The following is a 22,660-nucleotide window of genomic DNA, read 5'->3' as shown; positions in this document are numbered from 1 at the left end:
TTCCGAGCATTGATTTTCCATTGTCTAGGTGTACTCTTTCTCTCCTGAAAGTTTTTAACAAATTTGCTGAAACACCCTATATATCATTATATAAACAAAGATACAAACAGATATAGAAAACTACTAATTAAGTACACTTAAGCACTCTGCTTAAGCTACATACTATATATGTGTAAAATAAAGATAGCAGATAGAAAGTAAAATGATGAGCATCAAGAGACCCGAAAACTTTCTTTGGTGTTAAACATGTGATAGAATTGAAGGACTATGTCTTACAGACACGAAGACGTATTATCGTTGTTATACCTCTGATCATCCTTAGCATTTCCTCAATATTATAACATTGTTAATATTATCGAATTTAGTTGCGCAGAACCCTCGGATTCAAACTGATTCCATAGTCGGTGGACCACACTACAAGAGATATTGAGACGTCTAGCAGCATCAGCTTGTGATATTCCATTTCCATCCATCCGATCGCCGGCCACCTCAACGAATCGGGCAAATGACTCCTCCTAGACATTGACAGAGAGAGAGAGAAATTATGAATTCTTAAATTGAAAGGCAAATTTTAGATGTTAAGGCAACCTTAAAATTCTGTTGTGGGCTGTTTGCTTGATTTCTAGAGAGTCTGAATCTATTTGTGTTCAACCGAATGAATCATGTGTTTGGAGAAAATAAAAATTTAGATCAAGAAAATATCGCGTTGCCTGCTAGTATAGAGAGGCAAGGATAACATCAGGGAAAAGATCGTCGAGGTGGTCTTGTCGTGTTTGCATGCATTATGATGAACGGACGGACGAAACTCCACATTTTCGGCAGAGGTTCACTTACCGGAGATCGTTAATATGATGTAGTTATCCTCCCCCCACGTTCCACGATGCTATAGTCCCGACTTTGGTTTATGCACGAGAGTTCACAGCCACACAGGACTCATCTCTCTCTATATACCGTCTGGGTGGCTATACATATATGTAAATAATTATTTCACTTTAAATATCAATTCCTCTAAACTATAAATAAAAATAAATGAATTATTTTTAAAAATTGGAAAATTGATTACTCATGCAGCATTTTTATAAACATTTCCATCTGGGAATATACGTAAAAGGTTAATTTTGAAAAAGAATAAAATTTTTAACATTTCACTAAATTTGAATCTGAAGAATCAACTAATTAATTTGTCGAGTCAATGGGTGCTTTTGAAGCAGGAGACGTCAAAAATGTGCACTGCCCTTCTCGGGACTCGAACCCTGGACTTCTCGAGTACGCACCAAGAGTGATACCATCTACCATCACTCCGAGAAGGTATCGGGGAATGAGGGAGACAGTAAATTATAAAGTTAGCTGAATTTTTCAGACTGACTGACATGCCGGAAACTTTATGATTTGCAGCGGAAATTTATCAAATAAATTCAGTAATAAATAGGAAGATTAATTGCAGTCTGTATCCTTTTTCTACATCAATCAGTTAAGAAATAAGTACAGTCTGTGTCCTTTTTCTACATCAATCAGTTAAGAACTAATTGCAGTCTGTGTCCTTTTTCTAATCAATCAGTTAAGAAATAATTACATAAACACCAATATAATAAATTCTTGATTTTTGTACGAATAGTATCTCATTTTGTTTTGTAAAATTATGTTTTGAATAATGCATTAAAACTCTCCAATTTAAAATAAAAACACTAACTTCCAAGACTTCACCTATAATGTTATCGACTACATAGAAATGTGTAGATGTGTTTCCAAAGGAAAAGGACATTTATATAAAGTTTTCGTCTATTAAAATCAGTTAAGAGGTTTTCATAGATTAATTTTGCAAAATACGAAGTTCAAACATATGCATTTTTATCGTCTGCATTTAAATGGTTTAAAATAGCACTGGCTTTTTCACATCAAAACAATCTGGGGAAAAAGTAATCTAAAATGAAATTACCTTTGATTGATTAAATACTGATCTTCCAGTAATTATCAGTATCGTAATTAATTATTCTATTAAAATTTCAAGAAGTTTGCTAATTTTATATTTATGATTATAGAAAAATTCTAATGTATAGCTCATATTTGCTATGTTCTGAGGATAAATGAAAATGTGTTTTTGCTATTTTGTTCATGAGAATGTCGTTGTTTTTCCATTTCAGTGAGCTTTCGTATCAGGACAGTGCATTGCATTTCAGATGTTAAAAATAAAAAAAAAGGTATTTATATAAATACATTGACATAAAAGTTATATTCTACCCTTTACATAAGAAATTTTGCTTATTATTTTGGTGCATTAATTAATAAAAATTTGTTTCTATTAAAACTCTACAATCACGATAAAAATGTTTAGAATGAGCTAAACGGTCAAAGAAATTTAACAGTGTGAAACTGTGCTTCATTGCATTTCCCTCACAACATCTGTTGCATGAGACATTTATAAATATGTCTTCCACTGTGGTACTGAATGACTAATAAAGGTGAAAAATTATGCTAAGTTTATACCGTAACTACTATCTTTATAAAATTATATTAAAATTTCTATGATCTTAATATGACAAAGCATAAGAGTGCTATGTACCTAAGGGAATCCTTCAAGAAGAAAATTCTAAGAGAATCCAGCTTTGGAACATGTACATGGGAACGCTACGCATGGGAAAAGTCATGAAACATAAACTTGCAGCCAGCCCGTTCGCATGAGTTTGAACTACAAGTATTTAGCATTCTTAACTATTCAGCCATTGCTAGAATCATTAAATATTGTGTAAAAATAGTAAATAAAAATATACGAAATAAAAATATGAAAGCTTTCAGATTTTATATTACGCCCAAAACGGCGTTTTTAACGTTTTATGTGTTACCTTTACTTATTAAATATCACGTTCTTTGCATTTAAACAATAAAGTTCAGTTCAACAGCAATATCACAAACTATTTAAAGGAGCATATCTTCAGAATTTCCGATACACAGTCTTGCGTGCTGGAGATATTGTTTTTTTCGTATAGTGTTGCCATTGCTCGCTTTGAAATCGTTGAGATTCTTAATCAAAAACTCACAAATGCTTTACAAAGTATGAAACAAAATAATAAAACAATTCCAAATTCCAGATTTGGGCTTCCAGATCTCCATATTCGGGTGGAGATGTACGCTATTCAAAGGCTCTAAGTACCGTTGTTTTATCACAATGCGAGCAACATACATACATTTATGCAGATTCTTCATTATTTAATTTCTTTAAACTCTATAATCATAAGGAAAATACAGGGCTCTAATATTTGTCGGAAACAATTTAAAAAGTGATTTCGCTGTTTATAGTGAATCAACGCAAAACGCCAAAACAAAATGAATAGCTGTTCTGGAAAAATTCTCCTTTGGGCTAAAATTAAAAAAAAAAAAAAAAAAACTGAAATGTTCCAGATTTTAAAATACGTCTAAAGGGGCGTTTTTTAACATTTTGTGTGTTACCTTTCTTTATTAAATATCAGGTTCCTCGCACTTAAACCATAAGATCCAGTGCAACAGCAATATCGCAAAATAGTTTTAAAACGAGCATATCTTTAGAACTTCCGATACAGAGACTCACGCGCTGGAGATAAAAATGTTTTTTCTGCACAACGTTGCCATTGCTCGCTTTGAAATCCTTGAGTTTGTTAATCAAAAATTCGTCAAAGTTTTAAAAAATAGGAAATCAATCATAAAACAAATTTCAAATTTCAAATTTCAAATTTGGTCTTCCACATGCTCATATTCGTTGGAGGATTACGTTATTCAAAATTCGATGACTCTATGTACCGTTGTTTTATCACAATACGAGAAATATACATACATTTATGCAGATTTTTCATTATTTAATTTCTTCAAATATAACGCAGGACTCTAACATTTTGTGGCAACAGTTTGAAAAGTGAACCGACATTTATGAGTCCGACGCAAAATGCCAAAACGAAACTAATAGTCCTTCGAGATTCAAATCCCTTTGGACTAAAAACATGAAAAAATAAAAAATCTGAAAAATTTCAGATTTTTTATTATTTTATATTTTATATTTCAGATTTTAAATTACGTTCAAAGGGGCGTTTTTTTAACGTTTTGAGTGTTACCTTTATTTATTAAATATCATGTTCTTTGCACTTAAACCATAAAATTCAGTTCAAGAGCAATATCGCAAAATAATGTTAAATTAAGCATATCTTTAGAATTTCCGATATACACAGTCTCGCGAGCTGGAGATAAAAGTATTTTTTTCTATATAACGTTGCCATTTCTCGCTTTTAAAGCATTGAGTTTGTAAATCAAAAATTCGTTAAAGTTTTACAAAATATAAAATCTATAATAAAACAAATTCCAAATTTGGGATTTCAGATGCCCATATTCGCAGTAGGATTTCGTCATTCAAAATTCGATGGCTCTATGTACCATTGTTTTATCACAAATGCGAGAAATAGACAATCATTTATGCAGATGTTTCATTATTTAATTTCTTCAAATATAATGCAGGACTCTAACATTTTGTGGCAACAGTTTGAAAAGTGAACCGACGTTTATAGGAGTCCGACGCAAAATCGCAAAACGAAAACAATAGCCCTTCAGGGACTAAAAAAAAATCTCCTTTGGACTAAAAAAAAATCTGAAATCTTTCAGACTTCATATTACTCCCGAAAGGGCAATTTTTAACGTTTTGGTGTGTTACGTTTTTTTGATTAAATATCATGTTCTTCGCACATAAAACACATATAATTCAATGCAACAGCAATTAGCAAAAAATATTTAAAAACACCAAAACAGCATATCTTTAGAATTTCCGATACACAGTGTCGCGCGCTGAAGATAATAATGTTTCCTTCTGTACAGTGTTGCCATTGCTCGCTTTGAAATCGCTGAGTGTGTGAATCAAGAATTCGTTAAAGGCTTACAAAATTTTAAATAGATAATAAAACAAATTCGAAATTCAAAATTTCGCGCTTTTAAGTCCCCATGTTCGGTTGGAGGACTACGTTATTCAAATTTGACGGCTCTAGATAAGATAAGATAATCTTCGCTGCAAGCCACGTGAACTAAATCACAGTACGGGTCCACTCCCCTTTTGGGCACTTCGTGGAGGTTCAACCTCCACTATTACCCTTACAGGAGAGCAGCGCACCACCTGAATATGACACCAGGCAGCACTGGTCGTCAATTGCTCCTGCGAGTCGCATGGGCGAGCCCGTCGCAGAGGGCCGTTACCCAGCAAACCGGGGGTAAACCCCCCCCCCGGCTACAGATCCAACAGCTCAGGACAAGCCAGACCCCGAGGCCGGCCAATTAATGATCTTTCCCAGGGCCTTCAGAACCACCAAGTTCATGAATTTTATACCTCGTGGCCGACACTGCCTAGGTACAAATCCTAGCCAGTAGCTGCGCAGAATTCTCTACGTCGACCGCGGGGGCAGGAGTGACGGCTCTAGGTACCGTTGTTTCTTCACAAAGCGAGAAACATTCATACATTCATGCAGATTCTTCATTATTTACAGTTTCTTTATACATAATACATGGCGGTGTTATTTGGTGGCAACAGTTTGAAAACTGAATGCCGTTTTTGAAATTAATAGCGCTTCTGGGCTAACGCCTTTTTCGCGCATAAATTATTTACAAAATAAGCAACTACAATTATGAGGCTGTAAGTTTTACTAACGTTTAACTTATTTTAAAAACTGTACTGTCCTCTCTTATTTTCCACTTCCGGCCAGAATAAATGCCTTAGCCTGTTTATGAAAATTGTACTTTCAAACTCTTAAGTAGTTAGTTTGTGGCTTTTCGTGATGTAGAGAGAGAGAGAGATCCTTCTCGCCACTTTATTTCACGCGGGCTTTCAGTCAGTTGCTGTCCGCCCTTAAGTCCTCTTGATATTGAAGACGTATTTGTAGTTTTCCCGCAGTTTACGTACTGCATACGTAAAAATCTAAAAGACCAATCTTAGTGTTACTAGTTGTGTAAAGTATTCGAGTTTAGCTCTTATTTAAATTTAATTAGCTTGTAGTTCTTTTTTCCGTACGTCAGACCACAAGTGGTGGTCTTTGTATCCCGAAGTGCTGGAGCACTTGTAAATTGTGAAGAATGAAGGGTAGTTAAACCCTTTCCTTTTATTGTCATCTCTTCTATAGTTTAAAAGAACATAGTTTAGGTAAACTCACTGTTCTACTCAGGATACATGTTTCTAAAGCAGATAAGAAAAAATAGTAGTCCTGACACATTAAATTATTTAAAAATATAAAAACATATGCAAATCTATTTCCATCTTATAAGATGGATTAGTAGAGATATTCTATTTTAATAATGACACAGAAATCGATCTGTTTTTAAAGAAAAAGAAATGATATTTAAGAAATATTTTTTGAAAAAACCGTCTGGTTTTAAAGAAAATTGTGACTTCGTTTATTAATGATTATCAGGGGAAAAAGATATGAGAAGCATTTATTGGATAACAGCTAATTATAAAAATGTTCCTTGTGAGTTTTCTTAAGGGCAAGGCATTTTTACTTTCCTTTCAGTGTAAGCAATTTAATTTTGTGGTTTGTAAAAATCGTCAGTTTTAATGTGTTTTTAGACGGAAGATGACGTTTTTCTTCTCTCTGAGATTAATGAGCTCCTTCTCCACCACCCTTCAGGTTACAAGCTGGCCGCGCAGGTACATGCCTGTGAGTGAAATTTTAATTAACATCCATTTTCGTTCACATAAGAGAAAATGCACATGATTTGAGGACAGGTGATGAAACTCTCATCGCTTTTATTCCATTCAAGTGGAAATACCTGAGTGTATATAGGCTATATTCCGCAAATATGCACTAATATTAGTAAAATATAATTAAACAGATTAGAAAACTAATGAAATTTCCTAAAAAGTCATTGATGTTGTAGCGAAGAAGAGTGTAATCAATTGAGAAAACAACATAGAACGGAGAAATTTTTTGGATAAGCGAAATTAAACTGAAATTATAACTAATTTCTAATAAATGTAAAGAAAATAAAGTAATAAAACATGTTTAACAACAGCCAAAAATGTAGAAAATATGTGTTAGCCGGCGGACAAATGATTTTGTTTTCAGCATTTCTCGAAATATCTGGAAGTAGGAACGTCAGTTTTTGAGTACACTCATGGCGTATATATTTATAAAAGTTTTAATTATACATATTATAAATAATTTAGACAGACATAGTTTTGGAGAAAAAGATTGTAGAGTTCCTCACTTTTTAAATTCTAAGTTAGTTACTGCTGAACGTGAAGAATCTTAAGAACTGATAAGCGAAAAATCGCTTGAGTTCGTGTGACAATAAACAACAAGACAGAAGGATAGACTAGCCCGTTATTATTCCAAATAAAGTTTAACAAACTCCGTCTTGGAGTGTACAATAAAGCCGACACTTGGGCTTTAAACTTAAGAGACTAAGAATATTACAAAACTAATCTAAATTAAAGAGGTACAGCCGAAGCTATGAAGATTCTAACTGAGTTGGCCCCTTAACGTTAATAGACTGCGAAACTATCAAAGGCCTAAAGTACGGCCGAGCGTAATAATAGCTTACGAGAGAGTAGCCTAAAAAAGCGGACTCGTGCAGACATAATACTTGGTATCTCTCTCACTAAGACCGAAGAACTTCGCGGTTAAATACCATTCTTCCTCATTATGTATTCAGACGTGATTCTAAAACTACGTTCTGGCCGGAAGTGGCAAGTTGAAGTTAAAAATTGATAGGAAAGGAACTTTAACTCAAAATTTAACTGTTAATAAAATTAACATAATCCTTACAAGATTAATTTTGAAAATGATTAAAACTTTTACCACTACACTAAATTTGTAATATGTAATAATTTGTAATAATATGTAATAATACTAATAATTTGCCAGTCCGCGTGCGTGAAGCTCTTTTTCACAAGACTGACAATAGCGCTTAATATTGGCAGTTTTGAATTTGAACGGTTGATTTATGTTGATGAACTGTTAAGTAAATGAAGTATTAGAAATACAGACTATTTTAAAAAATAAACTATCAAAAATAAAGCTGACTTTTATCCGCTTTCTTTTCAGGTACACAAAAAGAGTTCCATATTCTCTCACTTTAAGTGCACTTTCCTAATTTGCAGATTTTGTAATACAATCATTTTAATTAATATAATAATCTAACATAATTTTAGGCAGAAAATTTTATTGATTGAAGAATAGTGAAGAATCACGCGTACGTTTTGCGTTAAATCGAAAATCATTTATGTAAGTGTATGTGGAAAGATTCAAACAAGGCACTAGAAAACTAGTAAATGCAAGAGGGACAAAAACACTGGACGGGAAAATTACTGGATATGTCAAACGGCACAGCAAAAGCTTTCAAATACTCTAATAACTTCACATGTAGCTCACCGAGATAATAATTCCAAATTAGCTGTCGGACACAGACGTGAATTAGATTTAACACTTGTGGAGTCATTAGGTTATTCTTGAAGCAGGCGGCATTAAAAATGTGCAATGCCCTCGTCGGGAATCGAACTCCGGAACTCCCGAATACGCTTAGAGTGTGCTTCCATGCGAAGGCATGAGAAAAGGAGGGAGAAAATACTGTTGCGAAACGCGCAGTTGCGGTAAGATAGCTTCCCCGCAAAGCAGGGTTAAGGTTGACAGAAGGTGGGAAGAAATAGATGGGTTGTCAGATTTGGCTGGAAATCGCCCGTATGGAGAAAGAATAAGCGATGTGCCATAGACGAAGCGAAAACATTCTAGAACGCAGTCTTAGTGGTTTCCTCGAGAATGTTCTCGAAGGTAGGTTAAAAGCTATATATACCCTGCCTGTACGTGGACTAGACGTGTGTGTTGATTTCAGTAGGAGTCTTTTGAGTTCAAAGATTTGTTTCAGAGCGACCGAACCGAGAAGGGAGCTTCACTTTAGTGTTTTGCCATGAAGGCAGTGTTGCTGAATGTTTCAGGGTGCTTATGGTAATTTTTCAACGACTGTAAACGTGTCTTTGGAGCTCTCCTATGTAATAGTGCGAATAAAGTGTTTTAATTCTTCATCACGTGTTGTCATCAATCACTCCAAATCCAAGAACCCGTAGAAAGCAACAGTACTTATATACGTCCCTTTTAAAGGGCGAGTAAGGATGAGAGGACCTTATCGCCAAATCAGGGTGGTGACGAATCATCATCTAGTCCCTTTTAGTTCGTTCATTACGTTTTCTTAAGCTGTAGACGTGAAAAATGTGCAGTTCCTTCGCCGGGACGTCTCAAATACGCATCAAGTATGCTTCCCTTTACACACCACGATGGTAAGCGGAAAGGCGAAAGAAAATACCTTATGTGTGTGCGTATTTGATTATGGCAAAGCCTCGAGGGCTATCTGCCTAAAGGGAGGGATTTCTTTCTTCGTTTTCTCATGTGTAACGTGGAAACTGGCTCGTATACACGTTACACATAGGGAAAAACACGAAAATACCTTATATACTCTCAATTTTAAAGAGCGACTGCAGAATAAAGGACCTAGTTGCCAAATCCAGTGGTGACTAATTATTGTCAGCCACCTTTTAGTTAGGGCTCCACTGTAGAGTTATTAGGTTATTTTGAAGCAGGAGACGTTGAAAAATGAGCAGTACCCTAGCCGGGATTCGAACTGCTGATCTCCTCAATACGAATCGAGTGTGCTTCCGGTTACACCACAAAGGCAGATGCGGAAAGGAGGGAAAAAAACCTTATACACTTGTTCGGGGGCCACTGTAGAGTCATTAGGTTATTTTGAAGCAGGAGACGTGATAAATATGCAATGTCCTCCTAGCCGGGACTTGAATGGATGGAGAAAATACTTTATACACTTGTTTTACAGTCGCTGAAATTAATGCAATAAAATTCAGTACAAGGAATAAGATTACATCCACAACAAGAAATAAAAAATAAGATATCTGAGAAAACTAAAATTTCATTCTAAAAGTGAAAGATTACATGCGGTGTTCTAAAGATCTCCAAAGCAGTATTTCTCCAGAAGACTTCTCTTGTCATTATATATCTTTGTACACTAATCATTTTGTAATTATATACAGAACGGGGTTGAAATGATGGTCTGCAAGTGATGAACAGAATGTCCATTATGTGTAACAAGCTTGTCATGTTTATCACGCGTTGATTTAGTGAAGTTTCATCACATGGAGATTGTAACATAATTATGCCTTGCTGATAATTGCCGATTAGCATATTAGAATAGCAGGTAATGTCAAACAGAATTAAAATAATTTAAATAAATTGTAAGATAAAGGAATAGCTGTTTGAAAAGATAGATTTAGTTATCAAAATATCAAAGTACGTTATTTTGCTTCAAATTAAGATACCTATTTTGCAAAATGGTTAATTATTTAAATATTAATAAGTCAATTATCCTCTGTTTCTACTATTATATCTTACTCTCATTTTCTATTCAATGCAGTCTATCCAACATTATTAACCAAATTAGATCTGTTATTTAAAGAAGAGTGTGGCAGCGTTAGTGCTGGCGTTATTCTGCGCGATTCAGATTTTAGATGCATGTCGTAATTCTTGATTTTGTTTCATAAGGAGAATAAAAATTAGTCTTCAAATGATGTAGAGAATGTTTAGTTATAACAAACATGTTATGTTTATCACAACCCGATTCCAATAACCTTATTATTAAATGGAATTTTAACACAATTTTCCCTTGCAGCCGATAATGCAAAACATAATTTAAATAATTTAAAGAAATCATTGGATGTTTGAAAAAAAAAAAGATTTAATTTCTCTAAATAACAAAATCTATTATTTGGGTACAATGCACTTATTAAGCAAATTAGATTTGTTATTTAAGGACAAAGGGTTGATTGCCAAAGTCTTAACTGTTACTAAATGTTAGCATTGCTCTAGTTTTCATTCCTCCTTAAATCATATATCGCCATATCTCAGATATCAGAGATGAGAAAACGTGGTTGCGAAACAAAGAGAGAGTTCAGTTCAAACGTTTGAATGCTTATAAGATGCGTAACAAATATGTATAACTAAAATATACCTGAGGAGTCAAGATAAGAACTCTGGTGGCATGGTTAAAACTTATTGAGAACTTATTCATTCAATAGTTCGACTTTCAATTCTTTTTTCTGAAGCATTACAAGTAATCCGCAGAGTGTGCTTCTCTACTTTAAAAGTGTTTCTGTGCGCAGACAAATGCTTTGAAATATCTGGCTTCAAATGGCTTATAATCAAATGCTTTTAATTATTGTTTCAATGGAAATTTGCAAATTTATTATTTTTTGGTTTTACTTTCTTAACATTTATTCGAATTTAGGTTAACATATATTTCTATTGTTAATTTCTTGTATTTTGCTGCCACACTGGAGAGGTTACCACATGTTTCGGTATATTTAAACAAATCGCATTTTCATTTAGTACCATAGCCTTTAAAATAACTGAGAAGAAAGCCGTTTAAGATGATGTTTTTGATGAAGTTTACCTATGCTGAATGTATAATGGTATGTTAAATGCGAATTCTCGATCTACAGGTCTTCCTCCGCGGACCCATTTCAAAACATAGTAGGCGGATAACTTTGAAGGACCCTAATGAACATCTGGGATATTTAATGGCATCATGGCCAAAAGCAGGTGAGCAATATCTTTGTCAATTTAGGCACTTGCCGCGGCTCTGTGTCTGTATTCTCTGGGTTAGGAATTCTGGTCTGATAAATAAATAACTTCACGGACTACTACCGAGGTACGTAAAAAATGACTTATAGGGGCATTGGATTCGGATATTTATCTGCTTCATAAAAACTCAGAAAAGTTTCGTATTTTCCGCAATCTGTGTTTGAATTTTGCTTTCTGCATTGCATTTAAGAAGCGACAAGACCAATATCCAAGTCCATAATGTAATGCAGTGCACTTGCTTGACTTAATGTCCAAAGGAGTCTCGGTGTTCATTCTTGCTGTGTATAAAATATGTATCTCGAACTGGACTTAGGCGCTTTGAAGTCTCTGGTAGCACATGATTAATTTTAACATTCAAATATTACCCACTAGGTAATACATGATTCATACCCACTAGGTAATACATCTGAACCTTAAAATATTACCCTTTTTCTGTCTTTATGGCATGTGAGACCATTTTTACATGTAGTACTTTAATTTCTTTTCATCTATGACATACTATTGAGCTACAAGGCCTTTCTGGACATAGTACGTGAATATTACATTTACAAAGTTCACTAAAAACACCAAAATTATTTGTGTGATACTCGTGGATAATCTTAAATGTAGGCGAAGAAATTCAGTTCTTTATTATTTTCGACTGAAACATTTTCTTTAGACAAAACTATGAACCTAAGCGTGAGAAATTGCTAATAAGTAAAGCTGTTTTGATAAACTGGTCATGTACTGTACAGTGACTCAGACATAAAATAATCTGTAATTTTAGCATATAAAATTAATAGATAAAAATTATTGAATATTTCTGGAAACTTAGCCTATCATGCGGAAATATGCATGAATCAAATCCTATCCTGGAGATGATGCTTGCCACGTGCATAAGATTTCTGTGTGAAACATTCTTACAGAATAAGATGCTTTCTACAATTTATTTATTTATTTTATGATTTTGGCAGCATTTTTGATAATTAAATTTGGTTTTTATTCAACATTTGATCATATGAATATCTTTAATACAACAAGAGTAGAAGCGGCGCTTTAAGGCATGCAATGCATACGGTACTTGCCTATATATATGATAATGTGAAATAGGAATTATTATTTTTTAATTCAGTCGTGTAATAAAATTATTTTTAATTACTTTAAATATGCAAGTTGCGGATTGGATCATCGATTATATTTAGAATTAAAAATTTAAATAACAGAACGAGTTGCGCGCTATTGTGTCTGTTCCGATTCTCTCTAACATGCTATCCTCATACCAGCATTTTTAACCGAATAGCACATTTTAGAAGATGAAAGGCATTCTACTTTTCCCTCACCGCAGCATGAAAGCATGGACCAATTTTTCATTATCTGCATGCAGTCTTTCTGTGTCATGCGCTGGGAAGAAATGAGTATTCACTGTTTAGTTCTTTGATTATACCAAAATTTATTATTATGCTAGCAGAAGTCCCCAATGCCAGTTAAGGTAGATTGAGAGTAATGTATCTAACAACAGACATAACGATACCGATGTAATCCTTCTCTAATAACGATGCAAATCATAAGATTCATAGTCATATATTTTTCAATTTGATGCGATACGGAACCCACAAAGTTTCAACAATGGCACACAGTTTTAATGATTTCCGTCTTTCTAATCAATGGTCGTAAAAGCTCATCCACTATTTCACTTATATTCAATTTTAGTCGATTAATGTGGCAAAATATTGATCAGAAATCAATAACATGAACAAACAAACAAACAGGCTTTCTTCTTTATATATATATAGATTTTATAAAACTTACAAATTTTTGATTAACAAACTATATGATTAGATAGCGAACAGTAACAACACTTTTCGAAAAAAAATTTTTATATCCAACGTGGAAGACTGTTGCCACTCGGAAAAATGAGTCTGAAAATTAATGTTTTCAGAGTTTTTATCAATATCTTATCTGATTAAGTCACGCGAAGATGGGAATAGTCGAAATGGCTTTCCAGAAAACGTTGCACTCGGGAATAATGGATTTAATGTTTGGCAATACTATTTTTCTTTCACTGTAAAATTTAGAAATTTTTTATTAACAATCTCTAGGATTTGAAAGCGAGCAGTGGCAACACTTCTCGAAATAAATCAGATTTTTATCTCCAGCGTGCGAGACTGTTGCTACTAGGAAAAATGAGTGCTAAAATTAGCGTTCTAAGCGTTTTTAATAATATCTGTGATTTTAGCTATTTTTGGTTTGGAAAAATTAGATGTCGACCTTTTCCAGGACCCAGAAAATAATTGTAGAAAGTTTGGTGACGATAGCTGTAGTAATGACTGCGTTATTAGTGAACAAACAACCAGACTTCGTTCTTTATATATATATATATATATATATATATATATAGATAGATAGATAGATAGATTTTTAGTTAAAAGCTGAGTTTTCTGCATCAAAGTTTACATTTAATTTAAAGTAATGTACATGTATATTATATGTACTTTAATTTAAAGTTAGCTTATTCTTATTTTTGGGATCTTTTAAAGTTCCATACGTTAATAATTTAAACGTGTAATACTAAGTACCTTCTGAAAATTAATGAGCGAAAATTATTCAGAGAAAATTAAACAGAGGGGCAATTTAACCAATTTTAATCGTCTTATAAAACATAAAATTTACTTAAAAGTGATAGAACTTTACGGTTATGTGTAATAAACATAATATACTAAAATAAATTTATAAATCTCAGACATATTAAAATAAATAATGCAAGAAAACAGCTTAGTTAATAATTTATAATATTAAGTAAAGGTGCTTTTTTACATGATCAACTGTAAGTTATGAATTTAAAAATTTCATCGGGTTATGAACACCTGTTCTAAAACAAGAAAAATTTCACTGTTGTCAGGTCAAGAATACAGCCATGTCTGTATCGATATTTCTAAATGCATCTAGAACGTATTGAAGATTCAAATAAGACAAATTCGGTTATGCAAATGAATTGAAATTTTGACAGAAAATATTAACGCTGCCCTTTACTTAGCAATTTATAAAACTTATATTGGTACTACATACAGAATAATGACTAAAATTTTCTGGCAATAGCAAAGTGCTTGGAGCAGCTGAGGAAAAAAAGCAACCTTCTCAGATTGCGAATCCATCAGTAAAAGTAATAGTTATGTGCTATATTCATTTGGTCAAGATATCTCTAAATAAATTAGAAGCAAAATAAAAGCACTTGAGTGCAAATAATATTAATAAAAATCCGCACTTATCGGCATTCTCTAGAGCTCCAGCATTTCTAATTTTAGAAATTAAACACAGGCTGTAACATCAGAACCCGTTTAGAGTTTTTCACATGCTACTGATAAATAACAGATTTTGAGTAAAATAAGCAGATGAAAATATCTGTTAAACTTCAGAAAGGTATGATAATCAAAACAATAAAGTATAAAATTTGTTGATAATTTACGTGCATGCTTTCATAAAACTGGAGCTGCCTTTATAGGCCTTGATCAACCAGCTGATATCACAAACATATAAAATTACATAAAATTGATGAATTTAATTAAGAGAGAAAATGGCATATTTTACTATAGATATTTCTTATTCCTTGGAATAATTTTAAACCGCAATTAAAAAATTATTTGTACCTCCTTTCTGCATGCCTTTGTGATGAAACGGTAACACACTCGGCGAACCAGTATTCGAGAAGTCCAGGTTCGAGTTCCAGCGAGTGTATTGCTCATTTTTCGTGTTTCCTACTTATCTTAATGACTCTATAGCGACCTCGAACTAAAATGTGGTGGATGATGATTCTTCACCACCAGAACTTGGCGATTGGATCCCCTAAGCCAAAGAATTAAGCTCCAATCGGCCTTTAAAAAGGGGAGGATAAGGTATTTTATCCATCCTTTGTTAATGCCTTCGTGGTGTCACATTAGCACACTCGGCGCGTATTCGAGAGGACCTAATTCGAGTCCCGGCAAGGGCATTGCTCATTTTTCGGGTTTCTTACTTCAGAAATCCTAACAACACTATACCAATAAGTGTAAATAATAATTTCGCCGTTTATTTCCATCAAAAAGCTCAATCTGAATTCGCAAAAAGCTACTTTCACTCATAACGGTTTTATCCGTACGTAGGTGTCTAGAAGTAAGTCAGTGCGATGACCATATATGAGTAAAAATCATGTGATATTACTGCTTGTGATGCAACATACTCTCCTCCTGTCAAGTGGAGCTCTGACATGCAAAAACTTCTTATGAAAATATTGTAAAATATGTTTTGTTAAAACTTGTTTATCAGGTAAATAAACTGAATTTTTCTTCTGATAAACACGTTTTAACAAAACATATTTTATATCATTTTCGTGAGAAATATTTATATATTGGAGCTCAGTCATTGCAAGTAATTTGGCCGTTAAATGACAAATCACTTTGTAGAAAAGCTGTGCATGAAAGTATTTCTTGCTTCAAGTTTAAGTTAATTGGCATAAATTAACTAGGAGAACCAACTGCTAGAAACGCAGCAGTTTGCAGATGAAAGGTTCATCCTCTTAGTGTTGAAGTATGTTGCAAGTCAAGCAGTGACGTCATGAGATTTTTATGTGTGCTAGCAGGAACAACTTCTAGAAGAACATTACAGGGATCAACTGTTCACATAAAACATTAGTCACAAACTGCTTATCAGATTAGTAACATTTAATGCACTCAAATCTTCCTGGTTAATCATTGAAGGAGAAATGGTAGTTAAGAGATAAAGTTTGTCAGCATTTGCTCCAACAAGAAGTTGAACATGTTTAAACCTTAGGCTTCTTAGATAAGCAGAGCTTTTGCAGCAGCTGTAGTCGCATTGTTGCGTAACTGTTGTTTTTAAGACTCTAATGGTTTTAAGTTTAGAAGATATTGGCTTGAACTGAATTCTATTTCGTTTCCTGTCTTAAACACAGAAGTTGTCACCGTTTCTAATGCAACAGCTATGGTAATTGGCATACAGTTGACCATAACACCTATGTGATTAAATATGTATTTGATGCTAAAAAGCTAAAAGTTCTATACTTAACTAGAAGAAATTTCCGTTACGTTTCAAGGCTCAGTTAAGAAAACTATAAAAAATATTTTAAATTATAGTAATAATAGCAGATTGTACATTGTTCCTATAGTAATAATATCAGATTGTACATTGTTTCTGCCATAATTTAGACAGGCTTAAGCCTGAACTCGTTCTGGCAGGAGAAGACAAGTTCCACTTGGCATATGGCCCCATTTTAAGAGCTGTTAAACTCAGTCAGAATAAGGAGTTAGGAGCACTTAGTTAAGGTACTATCTACACGAATATATACTAATCATAAAGCAGTTTCGTGTTTTATTTACGTTAATAACCAAGGCACCCCTATTAAGAAACCTTAAAAATACTCCAGCGGATAACTTTTAGGCTCGGTGATATCTCTATTCGGAGATGAGCATAGTGTATCCCGCCTCTTGCTATACTTCTGGACAGGCAGAATCATCTGAATATTTCCAGAAACACTGAAAGTTCAGCGTTAATTTACCTTTAAAATTAGACAAAAGATCAAAGTTATCTTGGCATAGGTCTTTAATAAAATTTTATCGATTTCGAGAGCGATTACACACAGCTCACGCCCAATCTTCGGAAGAAAAAAAAAGTTTTTCAAAATCTGCATCCAAATAAATTTGCTCTTGTACCTTAATTTTAAATTTTAGAATGTTTCTTTTTCATTTGAAAAGCCTTGTTTCCAAGACTTAAATGACAAAGGAAAATGCTTATGTTTCCTATATTGGGCAATTATATTTTTAAAATTATTTATAAAGTTTATTATTATTATTTATTAAGTTATTTTATTAATAACGAAAGCCAACAAAGTTACTCACTGGGGCATCCTGCAGCATTGGGACCTAAGGCTAAAGTTCTTCCATCTGGACAGCAACCAAAGGGAGATTGGAGACAAACACTCAGTGAGACAACTGCAAGTATAGAAATGAATTTAGTAAATGTTGGAGGAATACTTACTGCACACAGAAATCACAATTTTGTGTATTTTTTTTCAAAGGATTTTAACCAAGAACATCTACTAGTAAACATATGTTCTATCATGTTCTCGATTTTAACATGCAGGCGTTTACAATGCATTAAGAAAACGGAGAATTTTAAATTATTATTATATGTTAAATGCGTCTTTCATATTTAAAAAAGTATCAAATTGGTTGTAGATTATTTTCTCCTTATTTTGCATGTGCATGATTTCCTAATAACCCCAAATACGTGAATTTGTATTTATGTGGATAAAACACATAAAACGCAATAAAGCTTATCTACGCAAACAATACGTATCCAAAATTTCTATTATTTTAGTTGATATCGAAATGGTTATATTAATATATTGATTACAAAAAGAAGTATGAAGAAAAAGTTTTAAATGCAAATTGTTTTGGATATTATACAAATGCGTGTTTTAAAAAAATAGTGTAAAGAAAAATTTTTACTCAGAACAGGTATTCATAATTTTCCAAGCTGAATACCGGAAATACTTAGGAACATTGGAATGCTCAGAAAACCAAAAAATGCGTTTTGGATATTAGGCGTGATGCCACTGTGATAATCTGAACATCTTGTATTAAAATTAGATATCATTAGATTACGTATATGATAATTATTTACTTAAATCATCATTTATGTAGATCTATAAATGAATTATATATTATACGTTTATTAATTAAATGAATTAAATTATTTAATTCATTTAATTTATAAGTGTTTCTAGCATAATATATTAGATCTAATAATATAACTTTAAAGGTTGCAGACGAAAACAAGGCGAAAAAAGCAACGGAAGAGAAAATCATACATTTTGAAACAAAAATGTTAGAAATGTTTTTCTACTTTATAGAATATTTTCGGCGATATTTCTTATGAAACCGGTACTATTTCTAATTAACCCTCGTACTTCTATTGTATGTAATATCTAAAATATATCAAGATATATGTACCATATTATTATCGGATTATTTATGCAGAAAATGAAGTTAATTAAATTGAAATTATATACAAAAATATCTCATCCCCGAACTCTCTTCCCGCAAAACAGAAAACTTATCTTTTTTTTTCCGTTTTTGTCAAACAATTCTTCGTACTTGTACATTAGCTGGTACCCGTTGATACATCAACGAAAATATCTTAACTGATTATGGATTCTGTGAGCGTTTTAGAGCATAATTTTCAACACATTTTTACAAAGTCATTATTTTACAGCTTCGCTTTTTTTTCTGATATCCTTTTCCTGCAGAACATTTTTGGCACAATATTTCTCAAACTTGTGTTAATATTTACTACATTTGCATAACGCCTTTACTTAATTTGAAAAAAAAAATGAAGCAAAAGGAAATTATTATTTTCAAACGTAAAGTGCTCTAATAAAATTGCAAGTGTCTCCGTTTTTACGAAATGAAATTAAGCCTGATGAAAGGTATACTAGGAAAATGTATTGTGAAAAACTGGAGAGGTTACAGTAAAAACTGGAATTTACCTCGAAAAATGTCACATACCTTCTTTTTTAATAGAGTTTATACTGGTCAGAGACAAGCTTCGGGGAGTAACAATACGTTTGATGTGATTTCGAATGCGACCGAGAAACAATTTAGCCTGAAAACAAAAACACCTATTTCATCGATCTTCGAAAATATATTTTATCGCCCAAAAGCTCCAGTAGGTTGATGGAGGTGTATAACGGGAATAGGTTACAAAAATCGAGTATCCAATCTTTTAATTGAAATATAATTTGCAAATCAGTAATTATCTATTACTAGATGCCGAAAATGATTATATCATTTTGGATTATGATATCTATGCCAGATTTGGGATGCAGACCTTTCGGAACGTTTCATATATTGAGTTCTGAGTACAGTTCATTTATATTTTTTATAATTCAGAATTTTATTCAGAATTAGTTTAAGAATTCGATTACAAAATGTTCAAAATGTCTTAATTCGGGACCTACAGGGAACCCAAGCTGTTATATGGTCTCTGATTAAACTCGAGTCTTTAGATTAATTTTCTTTAATCATAGCAACTATAGACCAAAACAATTCACGCCCCGTGCAGAAATATGAAGCGTTAGCAGAATCTGATACGTATTCGGCTACTATATCTTCAGGGAAAACTGGAATAAAAATGAAAAACAGTTGATCAGATGAAGTTACGGTAGACTAGCAGCAAAACTGTTTACCATGTGAAAGCACATTTTGTAAAAGAAGTATAACTTCAACTAGAACCTGCAGAGTTACAAAACATTTCGGTCTTTTATAACTCAATAATCTTGATTTTTAAAAGGAAACTAAAGAGTTACTAATGTACCGAGGAAATTGCGATAGCTTTAATGGTAAACAGAGAAAATGGCAAGAAACAGGGATTATAATGCAACATTATCTGAAAAGAATCAAGTTGGTTTAAGAAAATGAATACGGAAACCATATTAAAACCTTTTAATGAAATGATTAATGACATTCGTAGAACAGTTCACATTATAGGTTGATAAAATAGAAATCTTTTCAGTTTGACCCGTTATTGAAATTATTATCAAATTACTGGTTTCCTAATACTGCTTATTTATTCATTAAACACAGAATGGTTCTGCGAATTTAATGCTTCTTATATTATTAAACAAGTCAAAGAAAATATTTTTAAACAAAATGCAAGTTCCTGAACAACTTATGAAGGAGAATTTAGTTCATGGACCCAAAATTAATTTATCTGCTGCTGTAACTCACAAATCAGCCTTGTCTAAATAAGCTTCAGATATTCACCCTTCTAAGCATATCTTGTCCAAATATCATCCATTAGCTCAACTGATCATCCTGTGCACGCGCGTCAGAATCGTGCTAGTACATTCATTGTGTTCCCCATATCATAATGACCTGGTTACGCACACTGCTCTACACACATCGAATTTAATTGACAGCAGATCCTCTGCAATCCGATTTAAGGTCGTATGTTACAATTCTGTCAAACGCTTATACATGAAGGGGTCAAGTTCTACATAGGATGTAACATTACATTTCGGTCTTCATTACTAGAAGTGTAACCTTCACTTGATATACATTTCTTTCTCCAATACAATGCATCAGCCAGTAAAGACTTTTCTTGTGTTATTTGTTTCATTTACAGCTTTATGTTTTAGATAGGAAAAATAGAGCCAATTCATATATTTTCAGAGTGTAAAAATTACCACTTATTTCATAGCTGGATTGATTTAAATATGTTTTCTAGAACTTACTGTCGAAAAATTTAGAATGGATTATAAAGTATTATATTTTGTTTTAATGTAGCAGAATTGAATCTCACATGGTTTTGCACGGCTATTTACGTCATACGCCAAGATATTTACGTTATGTACAAATCGTATATTTTTGAATGACAGTATTTGTCTACTTCTTTTACATGTGATTAACTCCCATCTTCTGGTAGATTCGTGCCAAGATTGCTGTATATATACAATACCTAATTCAGATTTTAAATTTAAAATTCCAGAGCAATATTTGTTACTAGTTATTAAAAAATAATAAAATATTACAGAAACTATCATCATAATGAAACAGAGCACAGTACAACGGAAATCAAAAACTGTTCTTTGGTTACCTTTATTGAATGATTCAGCACTCATACTTCACTGAAGCATAGGCAAAATAGACAGCTGTCTAAGGCGTCTATTTTCGGAAGCTGCCAACTAAGAAGTTATCACCAGCGACAATTCAATAAAGTTTTGCTCTGATTTGAATTATTAACAATTTTAATGCACCATTACACTGATAGACTCGCATAGGCTGCCGAGTGTAGTAGTATTAGCACTTATGTAATAGACAAAGAGGCTCAAAAGCACGTAAAATCTGCAATAAACCAGCTTTCTAAATTTCTATTAACCGTTTTCAGATTTTTGGAACACTCTGCCGACAGAACAATGTCTTCTTTTTATTCTTTGTGTAAATTACGACATTAAGGTGATCCATTACAATGCAATCCTGGATTTCTGTATGGAAACTTGCGCTAACATAACAAGCCTCCAGGTTTTATAAATGTGAAGTTCGGCTTTAATAGGCATTATGTGCAAAATTCGCGAAACTGATTTTGTAATTATGTTACCATGCGCTATGAGAGATTTTCCGTTATGTTTGCAAGCATGCATTATTTCAAACAAGGTCAACTTTCTAATGCAATTTTAAGAAGAGACAAATTGCACGAAAAATTCACGATAAATTACCATACGTTCTCTGCCTATTTCTAGCAGCACCTGTGTATATTTCTTCTTCATTCTCTAGCGAAAAAGCTATGTAAGCTATCGACTTAAATAATTGTTTCTTAACCTGAACTATGTGCAACTCTGCACTTCCAAGGGCAAGAGAAAAGTTTCACAATTTTCGATGGAAACCAGCCTTTGACTGCATGTGGCAAACTAGCCCAACGCTACATCGAAGTTTGGGGTAAAATGTGCAATAAATTTCGAACACAGAAGTGTTTCAGAATCCTCCAACTGGTACCTTAAAAGACGAAAGAAAGATACAAATGCTTTTAAACACGTCAGCAGAAAAATTCAACAAGAAGAAACAGGAATCTGCAAACGTTTTTTTACTTGATCCAATTGCTCTGGAAAATAAGAATGTATAAATACTATTTTTTAATAAAATACGGTCTTTCTGAAATACAAATCAATGCACATACACTAATGGAATTTAAAAGGTGTACTTTGAATTCTGGTGAATACAGTTAGAACTTATCCACCTGCAATTAATCTGTGTGAAATGGGACTTCCGTCGCTTTTACGCATAAAAATAAAAGTCAAAAAAACTTTAATACAAGTGATGACGTATTTATCGCTGATTCATGAAAATGAAACTCATTTCAAAAGTACTTTTTTGTTAAAATAGTAAACAACATAACCATTGGAAACAACATAACCATATGTATATGTGAATAAATGCACTTGTTTATTTTTCAGGTAATCAATTATCTTGAAATAAATGCAATTTACTAACTAAAAA

General features: G+C 33.0%; 1 protein-coding gene across 2 annotated transcripts in view; it reads right to left on the bottom strand.

Annotated features, from left to right (window-relative positions):
• Positions 1 to 22,660, bottom strand: part of LOC118203430 (agrin-like) — a 686,914-nt gene that overhangs the window by 208,955 nt on the left and 455,299 nt on the right. For both annotated transcript variants that reach the window (XM_085810654.1, XM_085810655.1), the window contains exon 9: positions 17,504 to 17,596. In XM_085810654.1, coding sequence (XP_085666780.1) covers positions 17,504 to 17,596 — 93 coding nt within the window. The remainder of the gene's footprint in view (positions 1 to 17,503; positions 17,597 to 22,660) is intronic.

This window comes from Stegodyphus dumicola, chromosome 2, assembly GCF_044657685.1.
Source record: "Stegodyphus dumicola isolate Sdum_Otavi_A_Nest chromosome 2, ASM4465768v1".
NCBI classification, from domain to species: domain Eukaryota; kingdom Metazoa; phylum Arthropoda; class Arachnida; order Araneae; family Eresidae; genus Stegodyphus; species Stegodyphus dumicola.
This window is presented reverse-complemented; position numbering and strand designations above follow the sequence as displayed.